Raw genomic sequence first — 25,298 nt, 5'->3', positions numbered from 1 at the left:
TAGGTTAGAGTTTTGTAAGTGTGCTTGATTATATTAGATGTTTATTTGTGTATATATTAAGAGCATTATAAATGAAGCCAAACATAGCAATTTTCTGTCTTAAGTTCTCATTTTTCAGGAATCCTATAGGGTCAGATTCAGTCACATTTACTAGTAATAGTTTTTTCAGCTGTAATTCACCTTACTCAAACTTAGTGATATTGACCTGTAGTTGCTTTCATTAAATGTAATCGTGTTTATTTGAATATGTGTGTGAATATGAAAACATTAATCCTTTTAAATTTTCATCTGTATTGATATATTTTTTAAAATGAGCTACTGCTTTGGAAATTTTTTATTCTGATGGTATTCATCCACTAGTTGAGAAAAAAATTTTATTTCCCAATTAGGATTCTCTTGATGAAAGATGAGTCTGTTTTAAAGAATCTAGTACAACAAGAAGCTAAGAAGAAAGAATCTGTTCGAAATGCTGAAACAAAGATTACAAAACTTACAGAACAGCTTCAGGCAACAGAGAAAATTCTCAGTGTCAACAGAATGTTTTTGAAGAAGCTTCAGGAACAAGTAATGTTCTTTTTTTAAATGAAGATATTGTAGTCTCACATTCCTACTCATTTTTATGGGCTAAGTTTTTTTTATAAAACAAAACCATAAACCAAAGCCATCAAAATGTGTAACCGATATATTATCTTCCATTGAGACATAGTTTTGGAATATTTTTATTTTCAGTTGAATATTCTAAAACTGCTGTATTTAAGGAGAAGGTATGTCCTCTTTTAAGATTTACATTTTCAGAATTATCCTATATTTTCAGATTCACAAAGTTCAACAACGTGTTACAATTAAGAAAGCTTTGACTCTAAAGTACGGAGAGGAGCTTGCTCGGGCAAAGGCAGTGGCTAGTAAAGAAATAGGAAAACGTAAACTGGAACAAGATCGCCTTGGAGTAAGTTTGTAGGAATATTTTATTTTTGGAAAGGAGAAAGTTTTATGATACTTTTAAGGGTAAGAGATATATAAAATAACACGTTTTTTCCTGCATATTCTGAAAGATTAAAGCTTTGTTTTTAAATGACATCCATATTTTTGGAAACTTAATTTTTTAGTTATTTCATCTTTTTTTATTTTTCATAGATTATTGATTAACTGGCATAACTGTTGGGGACTTCTATAAAACTGTTTTATTCTCATCAGTGATTTAGTTTTATATTGTTGGCATTGTATTGTAGGGATAACACCAACCAAAAATTGTTTATGAAATCATAGTGATGTAAAATATGTATACTATGTTTCCCCCCAGCCAAACAAAATGATGAGACTGGACAATTCTCCAATATCAAGTCCAAGAAAGCATTCAGCAGAACTAATTGCTATGGAAAAAAGACGATTACAAAAACTAGAGTATGAGTATGCCCTGAAAATTCAGAAACTAAAAGAAGCCCGAGCCCTTAAAGCAAAGGAACAACAAAATATTGCTCCAGTTGTGGAGGAGGAACCTGAATTTTCTTTACCCCAACCATCACTTCATGATCTGACTCAAGATAAATTAAGTCTGGACACTGAGGAAAATGATGTTGATGATGAGATTTTGTCTGGTTCAAACAGAGAACGAAGAAGATCGTTCTTAGAGTCTAATTCTTTTACTAAACCTAACCTTAAGCACACTGATACACCTAACAAAGAATGCATAAACAAACCTGCTAAGAATACGGTAGAAAAACCAGAACTTTTTCTAGGGTTAAAAATTGGTGAATTACAAAAATTATATTCAAAAGCTGACAGCTTAAAACAACTGATTTTAAAAACCACCACAGGCATTGCAGAAAAGGCCTTGCATGGTCAGGTAACTGAACATTTCATATTCCGTATAAAATCTGGGATTCACCCTAGGCTTATTTACTTTATGTAATTATTGTTTTCTTTTGTAGGAGATTTCTGTGGATGTGGATTTTGTGACAGCACAGAGTAAAACAACAGAAGTGAAGCCATGTCCTTTTAGACCCTATCATAGTCCTCTTCTAGTTTTTAAGTCGTACAGGTATAAAAGAAAGATTCAATAAACTTGAATTTCAGGACTGTTCCTTGATCTTAATGATAGTATAACCTTGGATGTTTAACAATAATGAAAAAATAATTGCATTTTGGTGACTGAAAAATGAACTTGTCCTTTTAGGGAAAATAAAATTGTCTTGTTGTCAGATGTGAACCATATTAGGAAGTAAAGTTTAACTCATAGTGGGTTTATTCTTACCAAATCCTTATTTCTGGCTATTGGGGAATTGTGGAGAATTCTGGATTACTGTCTATTAGGGATTTTAGGGAAAATAACTGGAATCGAATGAGAATTAAAAAAAAAATTTTAATGTTTATTTTGAGAGAGAGAGCATGAATGAGCGAGCAGGAGAGGGGCAGAGAGGGGAGAAGAGAATCCCAAGCAGGTTACCTGTGTCAGCACAGAGCCCAACGTAAGGCTTGATCTCACAAACCATGAGATCATGACCTGAGCTGAAATCAAGAACCTGACGCTTAACTAAGTCTCCCAGGCGCCACAAGAATTTTTTAATTTTAAAAAGAATTTTATCATTACTCTAAGGAATGCATTGGCTAGTGTTTATAAAATTGATTTAGACATTCTCAGGTGATTAGCTTTGTGGATGTCTTTTTAAAAGCCTTCTGGACTTTGTGAGACTAAATGGGTAGGATTTATTTATAAAATCGTAAAGCACCTGTTGGGTAGTACAGACACTAGTTATAACCCTGGTTATTTTGTTGGCTGCACAAGAAATGCCAATTGTACAAGAAATGCCCATATGATATACTGTTTTATTATATGATAAGACACTAGGTTTAAATACAAGGATTTTTGTTGTTGTTTTCTATTTCAGATCTTTTGTGTTTTAGGTATAAAAGTAGTTGTCTCTGTCAGTTGATACTCTGGTTTTTTCGAGTTCATTTTGGTATTAAGTTATTAGATAAATAGTAAGCTCAAAGCATAGAAATTTTAATGGAGAAAAATGAAAAATTTCTTAATTTTATAGGGATTGTTTGTGGAGTATAATGTGCCTGTCTACCTTTCTCCTCCTTAGATTTAGTCCATACTATCGAACCAAGGAAAAACTTCCCTTAAGCTCAGTATCATACAGTAATATGATTGAACCCGATCAGTGTTTCTGCCGTTTTGATTTAACAGGAACATGTAATGATGATGATTGTCAGTGGTGAGTAGTTTTTATGTGTGAATATTTTATAATTTAAAAGGGTCTTGGTTATTTAGCTTTGATATGTACATAATTCTCTTTTCTGTGTTGTTATTTTATTTTAGGCAGCATACACAAGACTATACACTTAGCCGAAAACAGCTATTCCAGGACATTCTGTCATATAATCTGTCTTTGATTGGTTGTTCAGAGACAAGCACTGATGAAGAAATTGCTGCTGCAGCAGGTACTTAAAGACCTCTTGTTGTGAAAACTTGAATTTAGGCAATTAAAAATTGTATGTTTACTTATTGGCATCTTTAAGTAGTTGTAATAATTCAGTACATTCATCTGTGGCATTTTATCCAGATTTGCTTTTATATAGTAGTCCCTAGCCACATGTTGCTATTCAAATATAAGTTAATTAAAATTTCTTCCTTAGTTGCACTAGCCACATTTCAAGTGCTTCATAGTTGCTTTTGATCTCAGCCCTAAGTGCTTACCAATAGGATAGTGTAGATACAAGACATTTCCATTGTTGTGGAAAGTTCTTTGGAAAGAGCTCATCTAAATAAATAGTTCAGTTTATTTAGAAGAATATATTAACATACTCGTTTAGCAGTTTTATTAATGATTTTAAAAGACTCCTATTTTTATTATTCTAAAAAATAGAAGGGATGGAAATTAAGATGAATGTGGTTTCATATTTTACAAAGAAATAAAAAGGACTTTATACACTCTGATACTATAGAAAGTGTAGATTACTGTCACACATTGTGAGTAAATACTGTTAAGATTTTCTCCAGATTTATTGCCAAATTTTAAACCGTAAAGTACAAGTTTTCTGGAAATAAAGGAATTGGTGTTTATTAAATTTAGTATTAATCACAACCCAGAGTGATTGTAAAGTCACTGAATCTGTGTGATCATTCTCAATTTGGCACTTTAATTTTTACTTACTTGTTTAGTTTGTTTCAGGAAATACTTTTTTTTTTTTTTTTTAAGTCCAAATTGGGTGCATGATGTGGTAGGATTTGCCATAGTAATTAAGGTAGTGGAGTCCTTGCCCTCTGGGGCGCATATATCTTTTTGACTAATAACATATACTTTCTTTTAATTTTTAAATTACTCTTCACTTTATACTCTTTAATTAGCCTTGTCTCTGTAATCCATGGTTTTATGCTTTTTATGAAGACAGCATTCTTCTAATTTCAGAAAAATACGTTGAAAAACTTTTTGGAGTAAATAAAGATCGAATGTCCATGGACCAGATGGCTGTGCTCCTTGTTAGCAATATCAATGAAAGTAAAGGCCATAGTGAGTATCTCTCTCTCTGTCTCACACACACATACCCACAAAAGGACCTTAGAGTTTCTTTATGATAGCAAATTTTTTGGCACTATGTTCTAAAAAAATACACATATATTTATATATATATATATATATATATATATATATATATATATATATATATATAAAACATGCTTACAGAGTAGAATAAATGTTTCTTCCTATAAGGCAGAAAATATATATATGTGTGTGTGTCATTTCTGACTAACAGAATAAATTTAGCTTTTTTTGAGTATTGTGTGGATAGTCTTAAAAACTAAGAAATCTGTCTACTTTAGCACCTCCATTTACAACCTACAAAGATAAAAGAAAATGGAAACCAAAATTTTGGAGAAAACCTATTTCAGAGAATAGCTTCAGTAGTGATGAGGAACAGTCTACAGGACCAATTAAGTATGGTAAGAAGTAATTTAAGATCCTGAATCCTTACGTTGTGGTGTTCATCTTTGTCTAATGCTTTACTAATTTTTTGGTGTAGCTACGAGCTTAGTTTTTTGTTTTTTGTTTTTTGTTTTTTTCTATTTTTTTAAAACAGTGATACCATTTGGCCTTTAATGCATGTAGTTCTTCATTGTGTAGGATTGCCCCTTGTATTCATGACCCCTGCCCAGTAAATACAGGGATCACTCTTTAGTAAATGTGATGGTTTCAACATACTTGAGCAAGGGAGAGGCGAGCAGTGCTGCTCCCACTTGAGAACTACTGCCTGGGTGTCCTTGAGGGTAAGGGTAGTATTTTTTTTGTCTTTGAGTCTGCTTGTTGACATGCAGTAGGCTTCCGGAATGAATAAACGAACAAACAAGGTAAATATGAATGAGTAGTGTATTGTCAAGTATATCTTATGTTATCTTAACTCTGCTTTATTTACTAATTTTTTTAAAGTTTGTAATTTGGGGCGCCTGGGTGGCTCAGTCAGTTGAGCATCCGACCTTGGCTCAGGTCATGATCTCACAGTTTGTGGGTTCGAGCCCCGCATCAGGCTCTATGCTGACAGCTTGCTCAGAGCCTGCAGCCTGCTTCAGATTCTGTGTCTCCTTCTCCTCTCTCTGCCCCTCCTATGTTCATGTTCTGTCTCTTTCTCTCAAAAATAAATAAAAGTTAAAAAAATAAAAATAAAGTTTGCATAATTTGTTTACTATTTGTGGATTAGCAGATATCTAATGGATATATGCTTTCATGTGCTTATTTACGTTAATACTTTTTCTCTAAATGTAGTGGGATAATTTTATCTTCATAAATTATAACTTTTTTTTTCTTTTCTAATTTAGTAAATGTGAATTATCAGGTGATGCCACTTACCCTTCAAGTAGGGAGACCATACTTCTGGTTTGTCCAGCAGAATCCTAGTTTATACCTGTTATTCTGGTATAGTTTTTAACAACATCCCTTTCACTTTTAGAAGGGTCCTAGTATATGACCATTCTATCTTAAAGCTATGAGCTACTGCATATATTTCGAATATTTAGATTTTTAGATTATTTTAAAGTTGAGGCCAATTGTTTTCTCTTCGTCTGTGGATAAAAGAAAGTGTGAAGCTAATGATACTTTTCTTTCCAGCCTTCCAGCCAGAGAACCGAATAAATGTTCCAGCTTTGGATACAGTTGTCACTCCAGATGATGTCAGATACTTTACAAATGAGACTGATGACATTGCTAATTTAGAAGCAAGTGTGCTTGAAAATCCATCTCATGTACAGCTTTGGCTCAAGCTTGCATACAAGTATTTGAATCAGAATGAGGGGTAGGTCCACTTCTGATCTTTGTGTCAACTGTTGCACATTTATATTTTTATGTTTGAAGTGTATTTTATCTGTGGTAATCACGTTTACATCATGGAATCAATGAGGTCTTTGTTTTTTGACAAAACCAGAAGCAGTGTATTGTTTAAAAGCTTTTAGAAAAAGTTTAAGGTTAGATCTTGAGTTGTGTGTGTGGCTTAGTGTGTGGGTAATAAATTAGCCACAGTTTTTAACTCCAGTAGGCTCTTATTTCAAAGCAGGATTAGTTAAAACAGTATATTCTGAGTGGTGCAAGGATTATTGTTTTGTTTTGTTTTGTTTTAAAGTTAGGCACGTAGTAATAGTCTCTTAAAAATATGGTAAAATCACAATGGAACAAATTAAGTTTTATGTTAGTTTTTAATTTAGAGATTTAAAGCTTGTCTAGGAACATCTAAATTCTGATGAATTGGCTTTTTTTCTGTGGGTAGTGTTACATGTATTCAAATAAGGTAAATAGTAATTTTTCTCATAAACCTGTTGCATTTTCTAACTCCAACTTTTTGATACTATTAATAGTAATCTTTTATTATCAGGAACAGTCTTTTATTACTATACTTGAAAATTTATAATTCAGTTTTTGAAAGCTATTTTGAATGTCAGAAAACTTGGTATAAAAGCTTTGTTAGTAAGGCAGCACTGCGGGATGCTAGTATATCACACATACCTGAATATGGTGCTTGTTTAACTTGCCTTGTGTGTCATTTCCATGTTACTGGGGTAAGTTACAGTGTTTTCTTTTCTGACTCATTTACTGAGTGAAGGCCAAAAGAACTGTACATTATTTTATGAATAGGATCATGAGACAGTTATCTTCTTCAAGAGATAGCAAGCCCTTGACCGTTGAAAAGAACTGTTACATTGAAAGCTTTGATATTTTGTGCTGGCAGTAGCTGGCCTTGAGGGGGAATTGTTTAACTTTTCCCATTCCCAGACCAGAGTAACTCATAAAAGGTATTGCTAAATATAGACATAAAGTACATTTGAAGTTGATAATCTAAGGGTTTTATAACAGTGGGTTTTTTTTGTTTGTTTGTTTGGTTTTTTTTTTTTTTTTTTTTGGTAAATGCTCATTGAACATCCACTTAAAAAGGAATTGTTAGGTCTGTGGGAAATCAGGACCTTTTTTTTTTTGACTGATGTGATTTAAAATCCTAATCTACCTCCCTTTGTCATAGGTCTTTCTAACTTCTTGGTAGGTTCCAATAGAAAATGGAACTTTAGGGGCACCTGGGTGGCTCCATTGGTTAAGTATCCGACTTAGGTCAAGTCATGATCTCATAGTTTGTGGGTTTGAGCCCCGCATTGGGCTCTGTGCTGACAGTGTGGAGTTTGGAGCCTGCTTCGGATTCTGTGTCTTCCTTTCTCTCTGCCCCTCCCCTGCTCGTGCTGCCTCACTCTCTCTCAAAAATAAATAGACATTAAAAAAATGTTTTCTTTTTAAATGAAACTTTAAAGTTGACTCATTAGATCAGCCTGATTTAAGAGTATCTTGAAGTATTTTTTAAAAAAGATGTTCCTGGTTTTTTTCTTTTATGTAGGCTGTGTTCAGAGTCCTTGGATTCTGCTTTAAATGTTCTGGCTCGAGCTTTGGAAAACAACAAAGACAATCCAGAAATTTGGTGCCATTACCTCAGATTGTTCTCAAAAAGAGGAACCAAGGAAGAAGTGCAGGAAATGTGTGAAACAGCTGTTGAATATGCTCCTGACTATCAAAGTTTTTGGACTGTGAGTAGAATAGATAGCATAGTGTATGTGTAGGTGTTATTATAATTCTTTGGATCATCTTAAATATTGATGCATAGCTTAATAAAGTCATATGCTTTATCTGCAGGTAGATATAATGACTTTTCAGTGTCCTATAACTTCAAAACCACTCATGGGTCAGGACTAAATTTAAAATAAGAAGATAATATGTAGTGAAGGGGTAAATTTTCTTGTTAACTTTATTGGTAAGGAAAAAACATAAACAGTTTAAAACATTTTACACTTACCTATTCATTGGCAGTTTTGGTTTGGGCAACGTGAATTTTTTTGTAAAGCACCTGAAAAAATATTTTTTTAATTTACTGTGTTCATGTAACATTTTTATAAATGTCAGAAAACATTTTGGTCTTTTTATTATCTATCCTCATTACTTAAGGAAATAATCTTAATCTGTAAATTCATACTAATACTGAACTTTACCATGATACAGAGATTTGGTGAAAAAATGAGTCCTTTATTCTCTGAGACAATGGGATGTTTCCTACCCATGCTTAAACTTAAAATTATAATTAATCCACTTGTAGAATGAATATTTATTAATATCTGAACTTTTATCAGCTGAACTCAGCAACCATAAGTTTCAGCTAAACTTTTAGATAAATCTATTACTGTCAGATCTGTCATTTATTTGCTAACTGAAATTCAGAACAGAGAGATTTGGATAACATGCTATCCCTTAATGAATGAACTTGCCACTCTCTCCTAACTCAGGTACCAAATAGGTTTGGACAGTGAAAGATGCTTGATTTTTGACCTGCAGCCTTGTGCCAAAGTTAATGCTATTGATCGCCATAAGATTTTATAGGGTGTGAAGTTTTTCCTTAAAATTGTTTGGTCTTTAAGGGGTCTTTTAATTTCTTAGGGCTTTTTAATTATTTTGCTACATATATCTTAATATGAATGCTGTTCTCAGAATTTGTGTACAATATTTATGTACAAAATTTGTGCTCATACCTGAGCAATATAAATAGTACTTGACCAGCAACCTGAAATTTCGTAAATTTGTCATGGTCTTGCTGCCATTACTTTGTTGATTCAAGGAAGGGAAAGATGAATTTGCTTCAGTGGTAATTCTAAGTACATCTGCATTATTTTAGTTTTCATTTGGTTCTACACTCCAACTTGTAGAATGGGAAATCTAGGATATGGTACTGGAAGATGGTTTTGTTTTTGTTTTTGTTTTTGTTTTTTTTTAAGTAAACTCTGTGCCTAACATGGTGCTTGAACTCAAAACCCCGAGATCACCCGTTGCCTGCTGTACTGACTGAGCCAGACAGGTGCCCCAGGAAGATGGGTTTACACGTATTTATAATTATCCTTTTTGCAGAAATTGAAGATTTAATATGACATTTAATGAACTGTGGAAAATCTGTAGCTTTACAGTTTATTTTTATGAAGCAGGATTAATTATATGAAACCCCTTTGGGCAGTTTCTGCACCTAGAAAGCACCTTTGAAGAAAAGGATTATGTATGTGAAAGAATGGTGGAATTTCTGATGGGAGCAGCCAAGCGGGAAGCATCAGATATTCTGTCCTTTCAGCTCTTAGAGGCTCTCTTGTTTAGAGTTCAGCTGCACATATTTACTGGAAGGTGCCAGAGTGCACTTGCAGTTTTACAGGTAAACATTTATCATAGCATTTAATTACATTTTATAGAGAATTTTTTAAAGGTCTGAAACATTACAGATTAGCTGTTTAATAAGCACACAGGCTTTAGATTTGAATCCTTGTTTTGCCACTTATTATCAGTAAGTTGTATAGAGTTGGGTCAGTTTATGACTGTTTCCTCATTTGCTTAGTGGGGATAATGCCTTTTTAGGATTATTTATGAGGTTTAAATGAAGACGTATGTTAAGTAGCCACCAGAATAAACTTCAGTATTCAGACAATAAGGAAAAAAAATTAGTCCATAGTGAAAATCTCCTATATGGGTATGGTGGGTCTTTTTGTTTGTTGTTTTACTGTTTTTGTCTTACTAGATTTTGAATGTCGAGACACTAAAAATGTACAGATAAATTGAATTTTTTTCAGTAATTAGCTTATAAATCTTAGCAGAGGAAAAATTATATTAATCTGTATTGACATTTCTAAAGAGTTTTTTCATTAAAAAAAAATCGGCAGCTGTCAAATTTTGACTTAGATATTTAAGAACCACTCCAAAGAAATACGACCCTTGTATTCTTCTTTGCCCTTACATTTGAATCTTACTAAGAATAGGAGTCATTATTTCTAAAAACACAGGCTATTTTTTCATTTTACCTAGAATGCACTGAAATCAGCTAATGGTGGAATAGTAGCTGAATACCTTAAAACAAGTGATCGATGCTTGGCATGGCTGGCCTACATACATCTTATTGAATTCAACGTTCTCCCTTCAAAATTTTACGATCCATCTAATGCCAATCCTTCAAGAATTGTTAACACAGAATCATTTGTCATGCCATGGCAAACAGTTCAAGATGTAAAGACTAATCCTGACATGTTGCTAGCAGTTTTCGAAGGTAAGTGCAAATGTTTATAAGTTATTTAGAACATCAACTTACCCCTTATTATGATTCTTCATAATTAATTGGAACAAATTTGTATCTACATATTTCAAGCTGTAGTTTAACACTTTAGTATATCAATGCTTAAAAGATTAAGGGTTGAGTCACATAAGATGGACATTTGGCATCTATGAAAGCCAGGAACTATATTACCTTAAATATTTTTTTTGATTGTGGCCAAATATGTAGATAAAACATATTATGTAGGTTTAATGAGTTGATTGAATAAGAGAACCAGGTAATTTTTTTTAAAACAATCCATCAAGGTGATAGTTAAAAGGTTATGTCGTCTCTTTTCAAGTAACTAATGTTTTCTTCATTAGTCAGTGAGTTTGAGTATTACCATATGCTAAATGGTATATCAGCTATGGAAAACAGTTAAGGACAAAGCTTATTCCCTTCTAGGAAGTATGTAGCCTAGTCACAAGATAAAATTTATCCATTTGATACAGTTATTAAATGTATGAGACCATGTAACTGTATTGGTATATAGTCTAAATTCTGTGCTTCAGAAGAGACAGAGATTTGTGATTTATAGAATTATATTGTGCAGGTCATAACCCCAAAGGAGAGAACTTATTGTAGGTTGGCATGATGAAAGAAGTCTTTGCAGAAGAATTAAGACTTGGAACTGGACTGTGAAGCTGATTCTTTTGTGACATAGTTGGCTTCCTGTCTGCAGCATACTAAGTGCTTAGTAAATATTTAGTGAATAAACCAAAGAAAAGGAAGGAAAAGCAGGATACCAGATTTTCGTGAACTTTGTAAGTGGTAGACTTGATGACAGTCAAGGTTCTTGAAGAAAGGAAGAATGTGCTGAAGAGGAATGATTTGAAAGGTATGAAAACCAGAAGCTGATGGCCATAAGTGAAGCACAAAAAACAGAACCTGGGAAAGAGGGAATGTTTATTGGAGACATTTGAAGTTCTCACATGCAGATGTGAGGGAAATAGAGAAGAAATAGTCAAAGATGATTTCAGGGTTTTGAGGCTGGGGGAAAAAGTGTATTAATAGAAAACAAGTAAATTTGGGAAGACTGATTTTGGTAGTAGGAGTAGTATTTGTGAATGGTAATTGGCCATTCAAGTGGAAATGCTTACTGGCAGAAGGAAATAAGGAAGTGGACCTTAAGTGGATGATTATGAATAGAAAAATGATTTGAAAGTTATTAATGTAGGAGCTACTATATTATAAAGTGCTTCACAGTTTTTAATGTGCTCTTGTGGTAAATTTTTTAGTAGTTGAAGCTATGAAATATTTTCTCTGAGAAAATGGAAACTTAAGACTATAGCAACAGGGGTGAAGGAGAAGAGTCAATGAATGAGACCAAGAGGACATGTAAATAAACTCTTGATAGCATAGGGAAGAAAAAATTGAGAAGAAGAGGAAGAACATTATCAAATGAGAATGAAGCAAGTGTAGTATTGGCCTTTAGGTTTGTTTAGATGATTTTTGTAAGTGAACGTCAGAAGTGCAGTTTCAGAATGACACTCTATCTGGGAAATCATACTACCACTGAGCAAAGGAGGAAATGGTAACAGCTGTGCAAAGTAAAACAGTGAACCATTCTCTAAGACCCAGCAGGATCAAGTAAAGGACTCTTTACAAGGGAAACGTGTTTTGAAGGAATAAGGAAAGGATCTAGTTTCGGGGAAGACAATTAAATGGCTGTATAACAGAGAGCAAGGCCTCTTATACTCCTTTAGGGAGTTTGGAGATACCTAAAAATACCTCTGGAGTAAAGATGAATAAGATTATGGTCAAGCAAAAGGGTAGGCCACCATGTTGTATTAGTCTCCCAGAATTTAAATAACATAGTCAGATAATTCATTTTATGTTTGATTTCTGTTATTGTGATGTTTTTGGATAGATGCGGTGAAAGCTTGCACAGATGAGAGCCATACTGTTGAGGAAAGAGTAGAAGTCTGTGTTCCACTTTACACAAACATGATTGCTCTGCACCAGCTTCTAGAGAGGTAAAACTTAATCGACAAGCAGTTAACTGTGCGTTAAAAGTTGATTTTTTTTCTCATGTGTTTAGACATGTTTTTTTGTTATTAAAGGTATGAGGCTGCAGTGGAGCTTTGTAAATGTTTATTGGAAACGTGTCCCATGAACTGCCAATTGTTGGAAGCCCTTGTTGCTTTATATTTGCAAACAAATCAGCACGACAAAGCCAGAGCAGTGTGGCTTACTGCATTTGAAAAAAATCCTCAGAATGCAGAGATTTTTTATCATATGTGCAAATTCTTCATCCTACAGGTAAAAAAAAAAAAAAAAAAGCCTCAAAATTCTTAAATATGTTTTTGTGTTTCACATTTTCTTATTCATCCTTTAACATGTTTCAGGCATCAGCCTCTCCAAGGAGCTTTTCCTGGTCCTTTTTCCCTTTGCAGACTGTGTTATATATTCCTTCTGTCTTTGCTATAAATATTCTGTATATACTTCTGCCATTGCCCTTATTATAGTGCTTTGTAATTTTGTTGATAGCTGCTTTATATACTCTACTCTTTGAGGGCAAGAATCATGTCTTAACCAGATTTAGAGCCTCCAACACACCTCATACAGTGCTAAACATGTAATAGAAGCTTATTAGACAATTGGTGGATATGGTATATCGGGTGTTAAGCTGTTTAATGGTTAGTTGACTTTAATTGGAGATCAAAATATAGAAGTTCTCTCTACCTCCACCTATTCAAGAAACTTAATCTGATCAGTGTTTTTTTTTTTTTTTTAAGGGCTTTTTCCTCCCTTGAAAAGAATTTTTTAAATGTTTATATGTTTATTTTTGAGAGGCAAAGGCAGGGTGGGGGGTGGGCTGTGCAGAGAGAAAAGGAGACAGAGAATCCCAAGCAGGCTCCATGCCGACTTGGGGCTCGAACTCAAAAATCCTGAGATCATGACCTGAGCCTAAATCAGGAGTCAGACGCTTGACCAACTGAGCCACCCCGGTGCCCTCCTCCTTTGAATGATATAATTAAACACTGTAAGTCTAATGTATATCCTTCCTCTCTTTTTAAAAAATAGAATCAAGGGGATAATCTTCTTCCATCTTTGCGGAAATTTATTGCATCCTTCTTTAAACCTGGGTTTGAGAAATATAGTAACTTGGATCTGTTTCGGTAAGTTTGTAGAACTCTTGACTTATAGAAGAAAGAGAGTATAGTTTAGTGGAAAAACTACATTTTTTTGTGTGGGTTGATTATATTTTAGACTGATGTAAAAAAAATACTTGAACATTCTTATAGAACTATTATGAGGGCAGTAGAACTTAATAAAAATGGAGAAAAGAGGTAATACGCATTCCTTGGAGTAGAGACACTAACAAAGGAAGGCTTATATTAACATCATAGTGACTCATCCTGCTTTTAATTTATTATTGTTCATTTTAGTACTTAATACTATAGCAGTAAATTATCGGAGACAATCTCAGTGATTTCTGAAAAAATGAATTTTAATTTATTTGGTGAGCTCAAGTAGATGTAAATAATATGCCTTTTACTTTTTTTTTAAATCTAAAGAGAATTGCTCTAGCCTCTGAAATATTGAGTGGGAAGCTTTCAGGCAATCTTTTTCAACCACTTTCTCAGTAATTTCCAGAGAGGTCTATATTTACTGCCTTTGCTTGCTTAGTTGTGAATTCTTACTCTAACAATAATAGGAGGCCACAGCCAATCCTGAGGAATTACTTCTGGGTGGACTTCTCTTCCCTTCCTCCCCATCCCTCTAGGGATCAGCAAAGTTGTTGTTTTTTTTATAAATATTTATTTTGAGAGAGAGGGAGTGAGAGAGAGCACACACAGATGGGGGAGGGGCAGAGAGAGATGGAGAGAGAGAATCCCAGGCAGGCTCCACACTCAGCTTGGAGCCCTCAGCGTAGAGCCCAATACAGGGCTTGACCCACAACCTTGAGATCATGACCTGAGCCTTTGGCCCAAGAGTTGTATGCTCAGGTGTTCCACCAAACTTTTTTCTTTTCTTTGTTTCTTTCTTTTTTTTTTTTTAAATGTTTATTTTGGAGAGACAGAGAGAGAGAGAGAGAGAGAGACAGAGCTTGAGCAGAGGAGGGGCAGAGAGAGAGGGAGACACAGAATCCGAAGCAGGCTCCAGGCTCTGAGCTGTCAGCACAGAGCCTGATACGGGGCTTGAACTCATGAACCACAAGATCATGACCTGAGCAAAAGTCAGATGCTTAACTGATTGAGCCACCCACCTGCCTCACAAACTTTTTTTCATAAGGGCTAGATAGTAAATATTTTAGGCTTGCAAGCTGTGTGGTCTATCACTTCTTGTTACCTATGCTGTTTAGGAAGAAAGTAGCCATAGACAATATATAAATGAATGAGCATGGCTGTATTCTAATAAAACTTTATTTACAAAAATAAGTTTGCTGATCCCAAATCAAACAGCATCAAAAAGAAAATATTTTATCATAACATACTCTATCATTTTATGTTAGGAAGAACTGAGAGAAGGAAGACCTAAGTTGAATATCTCCTAAAAATTTTTGTTGTAGAAAATAGTGCAGATAAAATTTTGGTTTTAAATATGTAAGTCAAAAGCTTGCAAATATTTTTCTTTTCTTAGGTGCTTCCTCTGCTTATCCCACAGTGTAGCAGTGTTATATGAAAACATTTTCTAAAAGTAACCCACATTTTGTTAATTCAGTGGTCCATCTACCCTAGAATATCAGTTTTACTTGAGATTTGGCAAAAGTTGGGGTCACTATTCTTTTCCTAGACTTGAGTCTTTATGTCTATCCTCTTATGGTAACCAGTTTATTGACATAGTGACTTTAGTACTGTTTCTGAAATTCTTTCTGCTCTATTACATCTAGATTAATATCTTACAGTTAATTACGAAAGAATAATTTAAAATACAAAATAATGGAGAATAAGTAAACTATCTGTAAGAAACTTAGAGATTGTTCACCTTCCTCATGCTGACTTTGTCTCTGTCAAGTTAGATTGCTTTAATGTCTCAAACTTAGGCACAGGACAGATCTAAAGCTGAACTTTTTACAGACTTGCTGGTTCTGATCTTCCCTTGGGCATGGAGGTAATTGGTTTAGCTTAAAAGAAGATGCTGCCAGTTTCTGCTGTGGTAACTAATCAAAGATCTTCAGATCTTCTTGATGTCAGCTTAATGAAGGAGACTGAATAACTGTCAATAAAAATTTGGAAAGGGGCTGCCTTCTAATAATCTTCTATTGTTTACTAAGTCACCTTGCCTTATGAAATGTTTCATGGTAATAGTCCTAATTCATAATACACCAAGAGTTACAAGGAAAAGGTATCTTGTGCTTAGTTTAGACAATACTGAAGACCTTATTTACACAGTGTGCATTTTTTGTTCATTTAGGAAATCTTTTTTGAGTCAGTTATTAGGAGAATGGCAGTAGTTGAGATAGTTGTTAGCATTGTCATACTTCTTATTGATGTTGATAAAAAAAATTTTAATTTATAAATAGAGTCAAGATTTATTTAATACGGTAAATCGATGCTCTTAATAGGTTCAAAATATTTTTTTTTTATTTCATGAGTAGAAATTGTGAAACAATACTAAGAATTTTGTATGTGTTGTAATATTTACATGGAGTTGGGTTCTATCATTTCCCTTTCTATGTAACTTTTAATAAAAAGACAGAACTAGATAAGGTAATTTTCATGTGTTTCAAATCAATTTGGAGATTAGTAGATAGCCACAGAAGTTAACCAGGGGATTTTATTCAGTGTACTGAAGTTAGCTTAGGGATGGAGTCTTAAATAGATTAGATTTGAAGTCGTCTCTTCTTAACCTCAGTTTTCAGTTGACAAAACTAGTATCCTTAGAAGTCAAGTGATTAAATGACAGTAATACAGCTAGTTAAGGCCAAGTCATCAGCAGGATAATAACCTGACTCCTAAATGTCCTGTTTTTTTTCTCTTGCTTATGGTTCCTCCTGCCCTCTGCCTCCATACAGTTTCTCTAATCCATTAAAACTGAGTTCCTTGAAATAATTTTTTTTTCTTGAAATAATTTTTAAATCCAAGATTAAATAGTTACACTAGATTGTCATTGTTGAGGTTAATGTATTTCCTTTAAAAACATTGTCCCTACAGATGTTGGTAAGTGTACACAAAAATTCAGATATATTGGGGAGAGACCTAAATTAGTGACAGTCAAATAGATTTCTTTACTGATTGACTTCATAGAATCTTTAATATGTTATTAAACACTCTATTGTGGCTTTTTATAAGAGTGCGCTATAATTTTCAGTATTTCCCAGTTTTACTTGATTATGGACCTCTTTTGACAAGTACCTTATGGACCGATATGTTACCGAATACACTTTGATATATCTAAAAGGCTATGTGTGTGTATGTGAGGAAGAGATTATTTTCAGATATCAACTTTTATAACTCTTAAATAATTTTTTTTTTTACAAAAATGTATAGATTTTGTGGAGAAATTTTAGATACATAGTAATCTCATTTGTTCTCTGTTTTTAATTAGATGATTATGATGGTTTATTTAATTTGGGGCTGGGGCATAGAATGAATTCATTTTTGAAGAGTTACTCGTGTAGGTATAAAATAATAGACTGTGTGATGCTAGAGATGGGACCAAAGCAGTATGGTATACATGTGAAAATAAAGTATGCTTCAAGGACATTTAAGTTGAAACAGAGGTCTTTTTTGTTTTGTTTTGTTTTGTTTCTGTTTTTCTTAAGTATTAGTAATCCATGTGTGCATAGGCATAATTTCCAACAGTGTTTTTTTGTTCGTTTTTTTCCAGGTATCTTTTAAATATCCCAGGACCACTTGACATTCCAGCCCGTTTATGTAAAGGGACTTTTGATGATGAGTTGTTTAACCACCAGGTTCCTTATTTGTGGCTGATTTACTGGTGAGACATTATCTAACATGGAGAGAAATGTTGCATATTAGGCTTGCATTTGTTATTTATTACCAAATTACCTGTGTTAAAGTTAACTTGATGCTAAAGTCATTGAAGCAAAATTGAAGGGACATACTTTATACATTATTAAAGGTTTATACATTATTAAAGAAGAAACATCAAAAGAAGAATTCCATTCTAATATCTGTGATGTTTAAATACATATTGTCATTCCTTTACTAATCGAAGTGAGCTGTAGACATACATTGTTTTCCTTCATTTTTAAAACAGCCTTTGTCATCCTCTTCAATCAAGTATTAAAGAGACAGTGGAGGCATATGAGGCAGCATTAGGGGTGGCCATGAGATCTGATATAGTGCAGAAGATTTGGATGGAGTAAGTTTAGTTCCTCTTAATAAGAATGGGATTTGGAATAAGGGGATATGGTGGGGGGAAAGGGGTGATCAGTTTTCTGAGTGAGAGACTCGCTGCCTTAATTATTCTAAATTATAATATTTTTCTTTTGGCAGTTATCTTGTCTTTGCCAATAATAGAGCTGCTGGATCCAGAAACAAAGTCCAAGAATTCAAATTTTTTACTGATTTAGTGAATAGATGTTTGGTTACAGTCCCTGCCCGATACCCCATTCCTTTTAGCAGTGCTGATTACTGGTCCAACTATGAATTTCATAATAGGGTAAGAACTTAAAACTTTTTTCTTTAGATACTTGTACAAAAGAAGGGGACTTGGAAAAATGACAGTAAAACTCCTGTTTTTTATCAAGAGAGCTTTGTAGGACCACTTTCCTAGCATTTAATGTTATTCTTGACCATGTTTCCTGCTTATCTCTTAAATCTAGGAACAGAGCCCTTTAAGGTTCAGTTAAGATAAATGTGTATTTTGATTCTTATATTTAAGAAAAATTAACATTGAAGCAAAATTGAAGAAATGTTAAGGTTTAATACATATTAAAGAAGAAAGATCAAAAAATGTAATTATAATAATATCTAATGTTTTGCTTGATTAGTTGGAAATTCACTGAATGAAAAATTCCATAATGTACAGTGGAGCTACTTTTTTTTGGTTAATACTGTGTTAAGTGAATATAACTATACATAGGGCATAAGAAAGCTGAAATTAGATGTTGTAGAATTTTAATAGTAGAATAGAACTAATGATCTATTTATAAGGTTATTTCCTTATAAGAAAGGAAGCAAAGGTTTGTTTTAGTTTCTTTTCAGAGACCCCTTTTATTCAGTGCAGTGTAGGCTAAAATTTCCTATTAAAGCTCCATGTAGACTAAAACATATATGTATTCTATTTTTTGGTGGGATGGTTTGTTGCTAATCGGGATAACCAATTATTATGCTTTGTACTTCTATGCCATTCTTTATCCCAGGATCTCAAACCACTTTATGGACATTAAGTCATTTACACACGGGCATTCCATGAGCAAGATGTGGCAGGTATTATTAGTCCTATGACTTGCCCAGCTATACAGCAAGTAAAGGTAGACTCAGGAATGAAAACCCGGACTCCTGGCTTCTTGTCAGTGTTCTCAGTCCATGGCTATCATCACTAGATCATATTTCCTAATTCATATTTGGAAAGTCACTAATATAATTAATGGTAGGAACTGTAACTCACAGCATCATACATTATTATAATTTATACATTCATGTCTTAAAGACCATTTTGGTTTTCTCATTAAAACATTTAAGTAATTGAATTTCACATTTTGTTGCATTTATTTTCCCCCCGTCAACCTTTCCAGGTTATTTTCTTTTATTTGAGCTGTGTTCCAAAGACTCAGCATTCCAAAACCTTGGAACGGTTTTGCTCAATTATGCCAACTAATTCTGGACTTGCACTGAGGTAAGAAAAAATAAAATTCTTTTCAATCTCAGCTCAGTATTATATAGCTCTTCATATAAAATTATTCTTAAAAACGTGACTAAAAGTAGTCTGTCCTTTACTATTTTCTCGCTGATATATACTACTTTAATTTCAGAGTTAAGCAATATACAGCTTCATATAAAAGTCAGTATAAAAATCTGATAACTTCAGAAAACTGCAGGTTTTAAGGGGCATATAATTCAAGTAAAGTTCAGTTGTGTCCCTAAGCACATACCATCTGTCCTTAGCACATGCATAATAAGCAATAATCATGTTTTACATAGCAAAGAAATATTACTTAAGAGGTTTGTAAAGTGTTATTACAAAGATAGCAGCCAACTGTATATATTTTGGTTATTATGACTTGTTTTCATATATGTCAGTTGCTCTCAAGTATTAGCATGCATCAGAATCTCCTGGGATGTTTGTGTAAAATACAGATCCTGGGGGTGCCTGGCTGGCTCAGTTGGTAGAGTCTGTGACTCTTGATCTTAGGGTCATGAGCTCAAGCCCCACATTGGGTGTGGAGCATTCTTAAAAATACAGATTCCTGAGCTTGAGCCCTCAAATCACATTTGAGAAACACTTATGTACGGATTTCATATATTGAACTGGAGATTTCTGAGCATCTCTTTGTAGTTTCTCTATTCCAACAGAGTAAACTTATTTTCACTGTCAAGAATTGTGCTTTTTAATTCAAAATGGTACCCTACATGCTAATGCCTTGGCTTGTACTTGTGCAGTCATTCCCACTGCATTGTGTTGTGTCTTATGTTTCTAAGTTTGTTTTGTGGATCATAAGGTACCTAAATTTATCAAATATTTCCTTATGTGTTAAAATATTTACATTCCACTTAGCCTGTGTGTGGGAAAATGTATGAGGTTGAAAAAAATTTGAAGGTCTGAGGCTGCAACAAAAGTAGTGTTCCACAATAAAAATTCTTAGTAAACATTCTAGTCTTTGGAAGCTAATACAGAAATTTCTATTATAAGGCATCACCTTTGGTAAAACATTTGAAAAATATAAAATGTAGTATTTTGACTAGTTTCTGTTATGATAGAATTATAGGCATTATAGGAAAGGTAGTTTAATTGTTGGTTTTGTTGGTAATGCTCCACTTCTGTATTTTGATAGTTACTTCCTTGTGATCATTCTTGTCTTTTTTTTTTTTGAGAATAGAGAACTTAATAATTAGTCACTGTACTTACATTTTAGCCCAAGAAACATTCATATTTACGTCTACTCTGTTTAATAAAGAAAGAAAAATACAAGGAAATTGCATTAATATATCTAGTCATTATAAAAATTTTGGGGGAGGGGGTGCTTGGAGGGAATGCTTTAGTGTAGGAGTACATGGACCTTATTCTACTTTATTGAACATGGCATGGGTCTTGACTGGGTATCTTGCTAGCTTGCTTATTCCTGTCCCGGGGTGATTTTTGTAAGAGGTATTCTAGAATCACGTGCTGAATAGCCTTGAGGGAATTTAACTGATCAAAAATTGTACCTCATCAAACATTCTGCTCATAGAGCACATTGGGGGTTCCCTACACTTACAGTGCCTTGTTCATTTTCCTGAATGTACTTTGCAGGCTACTTCAACATGAATGGGAAGAAAGCAATGTTCAGATTCTGAAACTTCAAGCCAAGATGTTTACATATAATATTCCAACATGCCTGGCCACCTGGAAAATGTAATGCAGCAATCATGTACATGTTTTTATAGCTATTGCTTTTATTTGTAAGGTTTGCTCCAGACAGGTAAATCTGAAATGACATCTATGTTTTTTTTTTCCTGGACAGATCTCTACTCTAATTTAGATTTGTTTTTGTCACTTGCTGAGGTTTTCTACCAAGAGTAAGGGAGTGCTCGTTAACAATTGCTTTTAAAAGCAAAAATGGGTAGAATTTGAATTTTTTTTTTGCGGCAGAACATTTAGGTAACAGTAGTGTTATCAAACAAATCTGTTATACACATTTTAAGACCATCTTTTTTTTAAATGTGTGGGTTTCCCTCCCCCCTTTTATAGTCTGATGTCTTTTTTTTAAAGCTATTAAGAGTGCCAGGTGTTTTTACTGGTAATTATGAGTATTTTTCATGAACGTTATTTATGTTCAAAACACTGGTCTGCTTAATTCTTGTAAAGTTGATAAAAATTGTTGAATTTTTCTTTTCACTATAGGTTACCCTCCTTGGAAGTTTAGCCTGTTACTTTCAGGAAGTTTTGTACTCAGATTCCCACAGTCAGTATTCTGCCAGTGGTAGTATCTCATTTCGTTCAAAGATATATAAATTTTTCTTTTCCCTTTTCTATATTCCTTTGTTTTTTCTTAGAGCCATTGCTGCTGAGATTGTTCTAAAGGGACAAAGAGAGGTAAGCTATGATTATCAGATGGGTCACTTTGTTTTTAAGCTGTTCTGCCCCTTTTGTTGACTTCTCAGTTTAAAAGGATTAATGCATAGATGTTACCATGCTAAGAACTCTAAATGTTTGGAAACTTGAAAACCCAGTGTAACCGTTTTGTATTTTGTGAGGTCCCAGTCAAATAATTAGGGTTATAAAGGTGTTTTTCATCATGTTTCCTGATGGAATTGTGTGTATATCTATCTTATAGGTCCACCGTTTATATCAGAGAGCCTTACAGAAGTTACCTCTTTGTGCATCACTGTGGAAAGATGTAATGCTTTTTACCTTTTATTTCATCTTGAAGTTTTCCTATAAATTTTCTGCATGTGCCATATCCATTGATGTGGTGATGCTCAAAATCTAGCTAAGTCTTACTTCTGTGCTTCCCTGTCTTTTACAGCAACTCTTGTTTGAAGCATCAGAAGGAGGTAAAACTGATAACCTGAGAAAACTAGTTTCCAAGTGCCAAGAGATTGGAGTCAGCCTAAATGAGCTCTTAAATTTAAACAGTTACAAAACAGAAAGCAAGAATCACTGAACACTGGGTGCAGTCAGTTCTAAGTCCTTATAATAATTGCCAAAATTATTTGAATGATCCTTCAAGATTAGGCTGATCCCTGGCTAAGGTCTGCGTAAGGCAGACAAGCATTTTACTGATCATATCAAGTCCCCTACAATATCCTATCCTCAAAACCGGAAGCAATGAACATGACCCTCTTCGGTTGGATAAATGAACTTCCTGTTTGGCCTACTTCTAGGCCCTGCCAGATTCTCATAACATCATGTACGTAAGTATAGTTCCTCAAAGTGACTGACATTTATTTTAATTTTGCTTTGTTTTTGTTTTTATTTTTTACTTTCCCCCTTTTCTTTACGTTGTGCTATTCCTGATTCACTTGACACACTCTGATGCCTGAGAGATTCTTGTTGGGATTTAATTTCCAGGGCTGTGTTTACAGTAAAAACCAGGCAGTCCCTTTTAGTTCTTCTTCTTTTAAACTTTTGAGATTCTTCATTTCAGGATTTAAAACTTAAGCAGTCCATCTTAAGGAAAGTGTAACTGCCATGGCCACAAGTCTGCTAGTTGCACTTGAATGCTCTAACAGGGTTGTTTATTGCCCTTTCTACGTTCTGGACTCCTTGCCGAGACTGTTTAACTTGAAGATTAAAGAAACTATTGCAAATGCCAGTGCATCAGAACCTAAGAGTGGTCAAATATTATGTGCAATTTTTTTGTAAAGAAATTTTAATTTATAATAAAGTTTAACAGTTTAAAGAACAGTTAATATTTGAACTGCTTTGTATTGAAATACTACTTTGTAGTATTAAAATTGTTTATAAACAAAATATTTTTAATATAAGTTAACTTTTTAAAAAACGTTGCTGTCTTTATTCACTTTTCACACACACATGGTGGGAAAGGGTTCCAATACGAGATACGGATTTTCACTGTAATTATATCCTAGCCTGCTTTCCCATAAACATTCCAATGACTTCTTGATTTATGAGAAGATAGGTTCTGTTCTGTTTTGAGGACAGTAGCAGGTTTGCATTACCTTTAAATTCCTCGTTCTCCGAACCCAGTGTTTAGAAAGTATCTCTCAACTGTAGTTTGAATGAGTTGCTTAGTGACATGCTCTCTTATGTTGAATATCATTATGACCAAATATAGAGGAGACTTTGGAGGTCTTTTTCCTAGTCTATAGTCGGTTGTTTGCACCTGGTAGAAAATTGGTTAATGATACACACACACACTTTCACAAATCTGGTTTTATAGCTACAATTCAATCTGATTACTGGAGACAGAGCAGCAGCCCCATGAAATAGTAGGCAAATTTGTACACATGTGTATTTGTATAATGCTTAGTCAAAATAAAATCATGTTTTGAGGCCCAACTGTGTGCCTACCAGACGGTGCATATTTGGTAGTAAGTGCTCTTGGGTGAGGTCAGGAATGAAACCCACTTATCTAGTGTCTTTCATTAAATCAAAAGAGGCTAATTGATTTTTCTCTAAAACCAAAGAAATTTGGATGGAAGACAGTAATCACAGAGGGGTGTGTTCCTCCATTGTATGCATTTAACTGTTTAACCCTGAAAGCTTTTCCTGCTCTATTTGGAAACCATTGTTAGGTGCTTAGAAAAAAATTTCCAGTCTGTCCCCTCGTAGTGTAACAGTTATGATGTTAATTAACTGAAATGTCTCAGTTTTTTGCAGACAGTGATAAGTCTTGAACTTTTGTATATTTTTAAACTTACCATTTATTGTATTAACAATTCATCAGCAGTAACTTTTATCTCTTTTTAAAAAAAGAATACTTTGCATTGGTGCATCAGCTCCATGGTCCTGCCATGTAGGCTATCCGCAGTGACAACTCCAGGAGTCGCTGTTACACTGTGCATAGTCATGCAGAAGACCTAGCATTTGTTAAGCAGCTGTTTCCTTTTTGATCAGTTGTCATACTGCTATTTAAAATCAAGAAGCTTGGGGTACCTGACTGGCTCAGTCAGTAGAGTATGCGACTCTTGATCTTGGGGTTCTGAATTCGAGCCCCACGTTGGGGGTGGAGTTTACTTCAAAAAATAAAAAATGGGCACCTGGTGTCTCAGTCGGTTAAATGTCCAACTTCCGCTCAGATCATGATCTTGCAGTTTGTGGGTACGAGCCCCACCTCGGGCTCTGTGCTGACAGTTCGGAGCCTGGAGCTTGCTTTGGATTCTGTGTCTCCCTCTCTCTCTGCCCCTCCCCTGCTCTTGCTCTGTGTCTTTCTCTCTCTCTCAAAAATAAACATTTAAAAAAATTTTAATAAACGTTTTTAAAAAGTAAAATCAAGAAGCTATTGTATAAAAATTATATTGCTTTTAAGATACCTCTTATGTCACCCTTTCTTCCTGTCATTTTACAAACTCCCTTTAATCTCCCCTCCCCCCAAAAGCAAGTACTGCTTACAAGTGAGGTATATGTTTTGGTCATCCTTCTGTATTTGTTTTTATCAGTTTTAAAATTAAGTACTTTCAACATATAATAATTTGAATATTAAAACTCAATAAACTTGATAAAGGTTTTAATAACCTGATATTAATAACTTGACAAAGTTACTGTGGTAGCATGAATATACTGCTTAACATACCGTATGACAAAGTCTTTGGGCAGAGAAATGGCCTACCGTCAGGAAAGGTTAGTCATTGAGAACTGCAGTTCTTTGCACTCCCTTAGTCCTACCGGTGGCGGGGGGGAACACAAAAGAGGCATTTTAGGCTTTGGGGCTTTATCTCTGATAAAGGAAGTGGTGTGGCAGATTGCGGTGTATTTTTATGTGTTTTTCTTCATTTTAGAGAACAGCCTAATATTTCTATTTGCCTTTTAACGGAAAGTGGACCTTGTAACATTGTTGTCACTGGATTATCTAAGGCGGTTTGCTTTCAATTAAAGGGCATATAAACCTACATCATAAAGCAAGCAAGAATCTCCAGGTG

At 34.2% G+C, this 25,298-nt stretch overlaps 1 protein-coding gene across 2 annotated transcripts in view; it reads left to right on the top strand.

The window, feature by feature from the left end:
* ZFC3H1 (zinc finger C3H1-type containing) overlaps positions 1–23,108 on the top strand; it is a 53,649-nt gene extending 30,541 nt beyond the window's left edge. The window contains exons 13-35 of one of the 2 annotated variants that reach the window (XM_011284124.4): positions 390–564; positions 815–946; positions 1,301–1,843; positions 1,929–2,038; positions 3,087–3,218; positions 3,323–3,444; positions 4,413–4,514; positions 4,826–4,945; positions 6,105–6,288; positions 7,867–8,053; positions 9,523–9,711; positions 10,356–10,593; positions 12,509–12,614; positions 12,702–12,900; positions 13,666–13,760; positions 17,416–17,526; positions 17,809–17,913; positions 18,048–18,213; positions 19,292–19,392; positions 21,007–21,108; positions 21,750–21,789; positions 22,031–22,093; positions 22,223–23,108. In XM_011284124.4, the coding sequence (XP_011282426.1) occupies positions 390–564; positions 815–946; positions 1,301–1,843; positions 1,929–2,038; positions 3,087–3,218; positions 3,323–3,444; positions 4,413–4,514; positions 4,826–4,945; positions 6,105–6,288; positions 7,867–8,053; positions 9,523–9,711; positions 10,356–10,593; positions 12,509–12,614; positions 12,702–12,900; positions 13,666–13,760; positions 17,416–17,526; positions 17,809–17,913; positions 18,048–18,213; positions 19,292–19,392; positions 21,007–21,108; positions 21,750–21,789; positions 22,031–22,093; positions 22,223–22,360 (3,460 nt within the window). In that variant the 3' untranslated portion in view covers positions 22,361–23,108. The remainder of the gene's footprint in view (positions 1–389; positions 565–814; positions 947–1,300; positions 1,844–1,928; positions 2,039–3,086; positions 3,219–3,322; positions 3,445–4,412; positions 4,515–4,825; positions 4,946–6,104; positions 6,289–7,866; positions 8,054–9,522; positions 9,712–10,355; positions 10,594–12,508; positions 12,615–12,701; positions 12,901–13,665; positions 13,761–17,415; positions 17,527–17,808; positions 17,914–18,047; positions 18,214–19,291; positions 19,393–21,006; positions 21,109–21,749; positions 21,790–22,030; positions 22,094–22,222) is intronic. The other variant, XM_019835224.3, reaches the window with a different exon arrangement.
* Positions 23,109–25,298: the final 2,190 nt, after the last annotated feature.

Source organism: Felis catus, chromosome B4 (assembly GCF_018350175.1).
Source record: "Felis catus isolate Fca126 chromosome B4, F.catus_Fca126_mat1.0, whole genome shotgun sequence".
Lineage (NCBI taxonomy): Eukaryota > Metazoa > Chordata > Mammalia > Carnivora > Felidae > Felis > Felis catus.
Note: the sequence above shows the minus strand (reverse complement) of the source record. Positions and strands in the feature narration are given on the sequence as shown.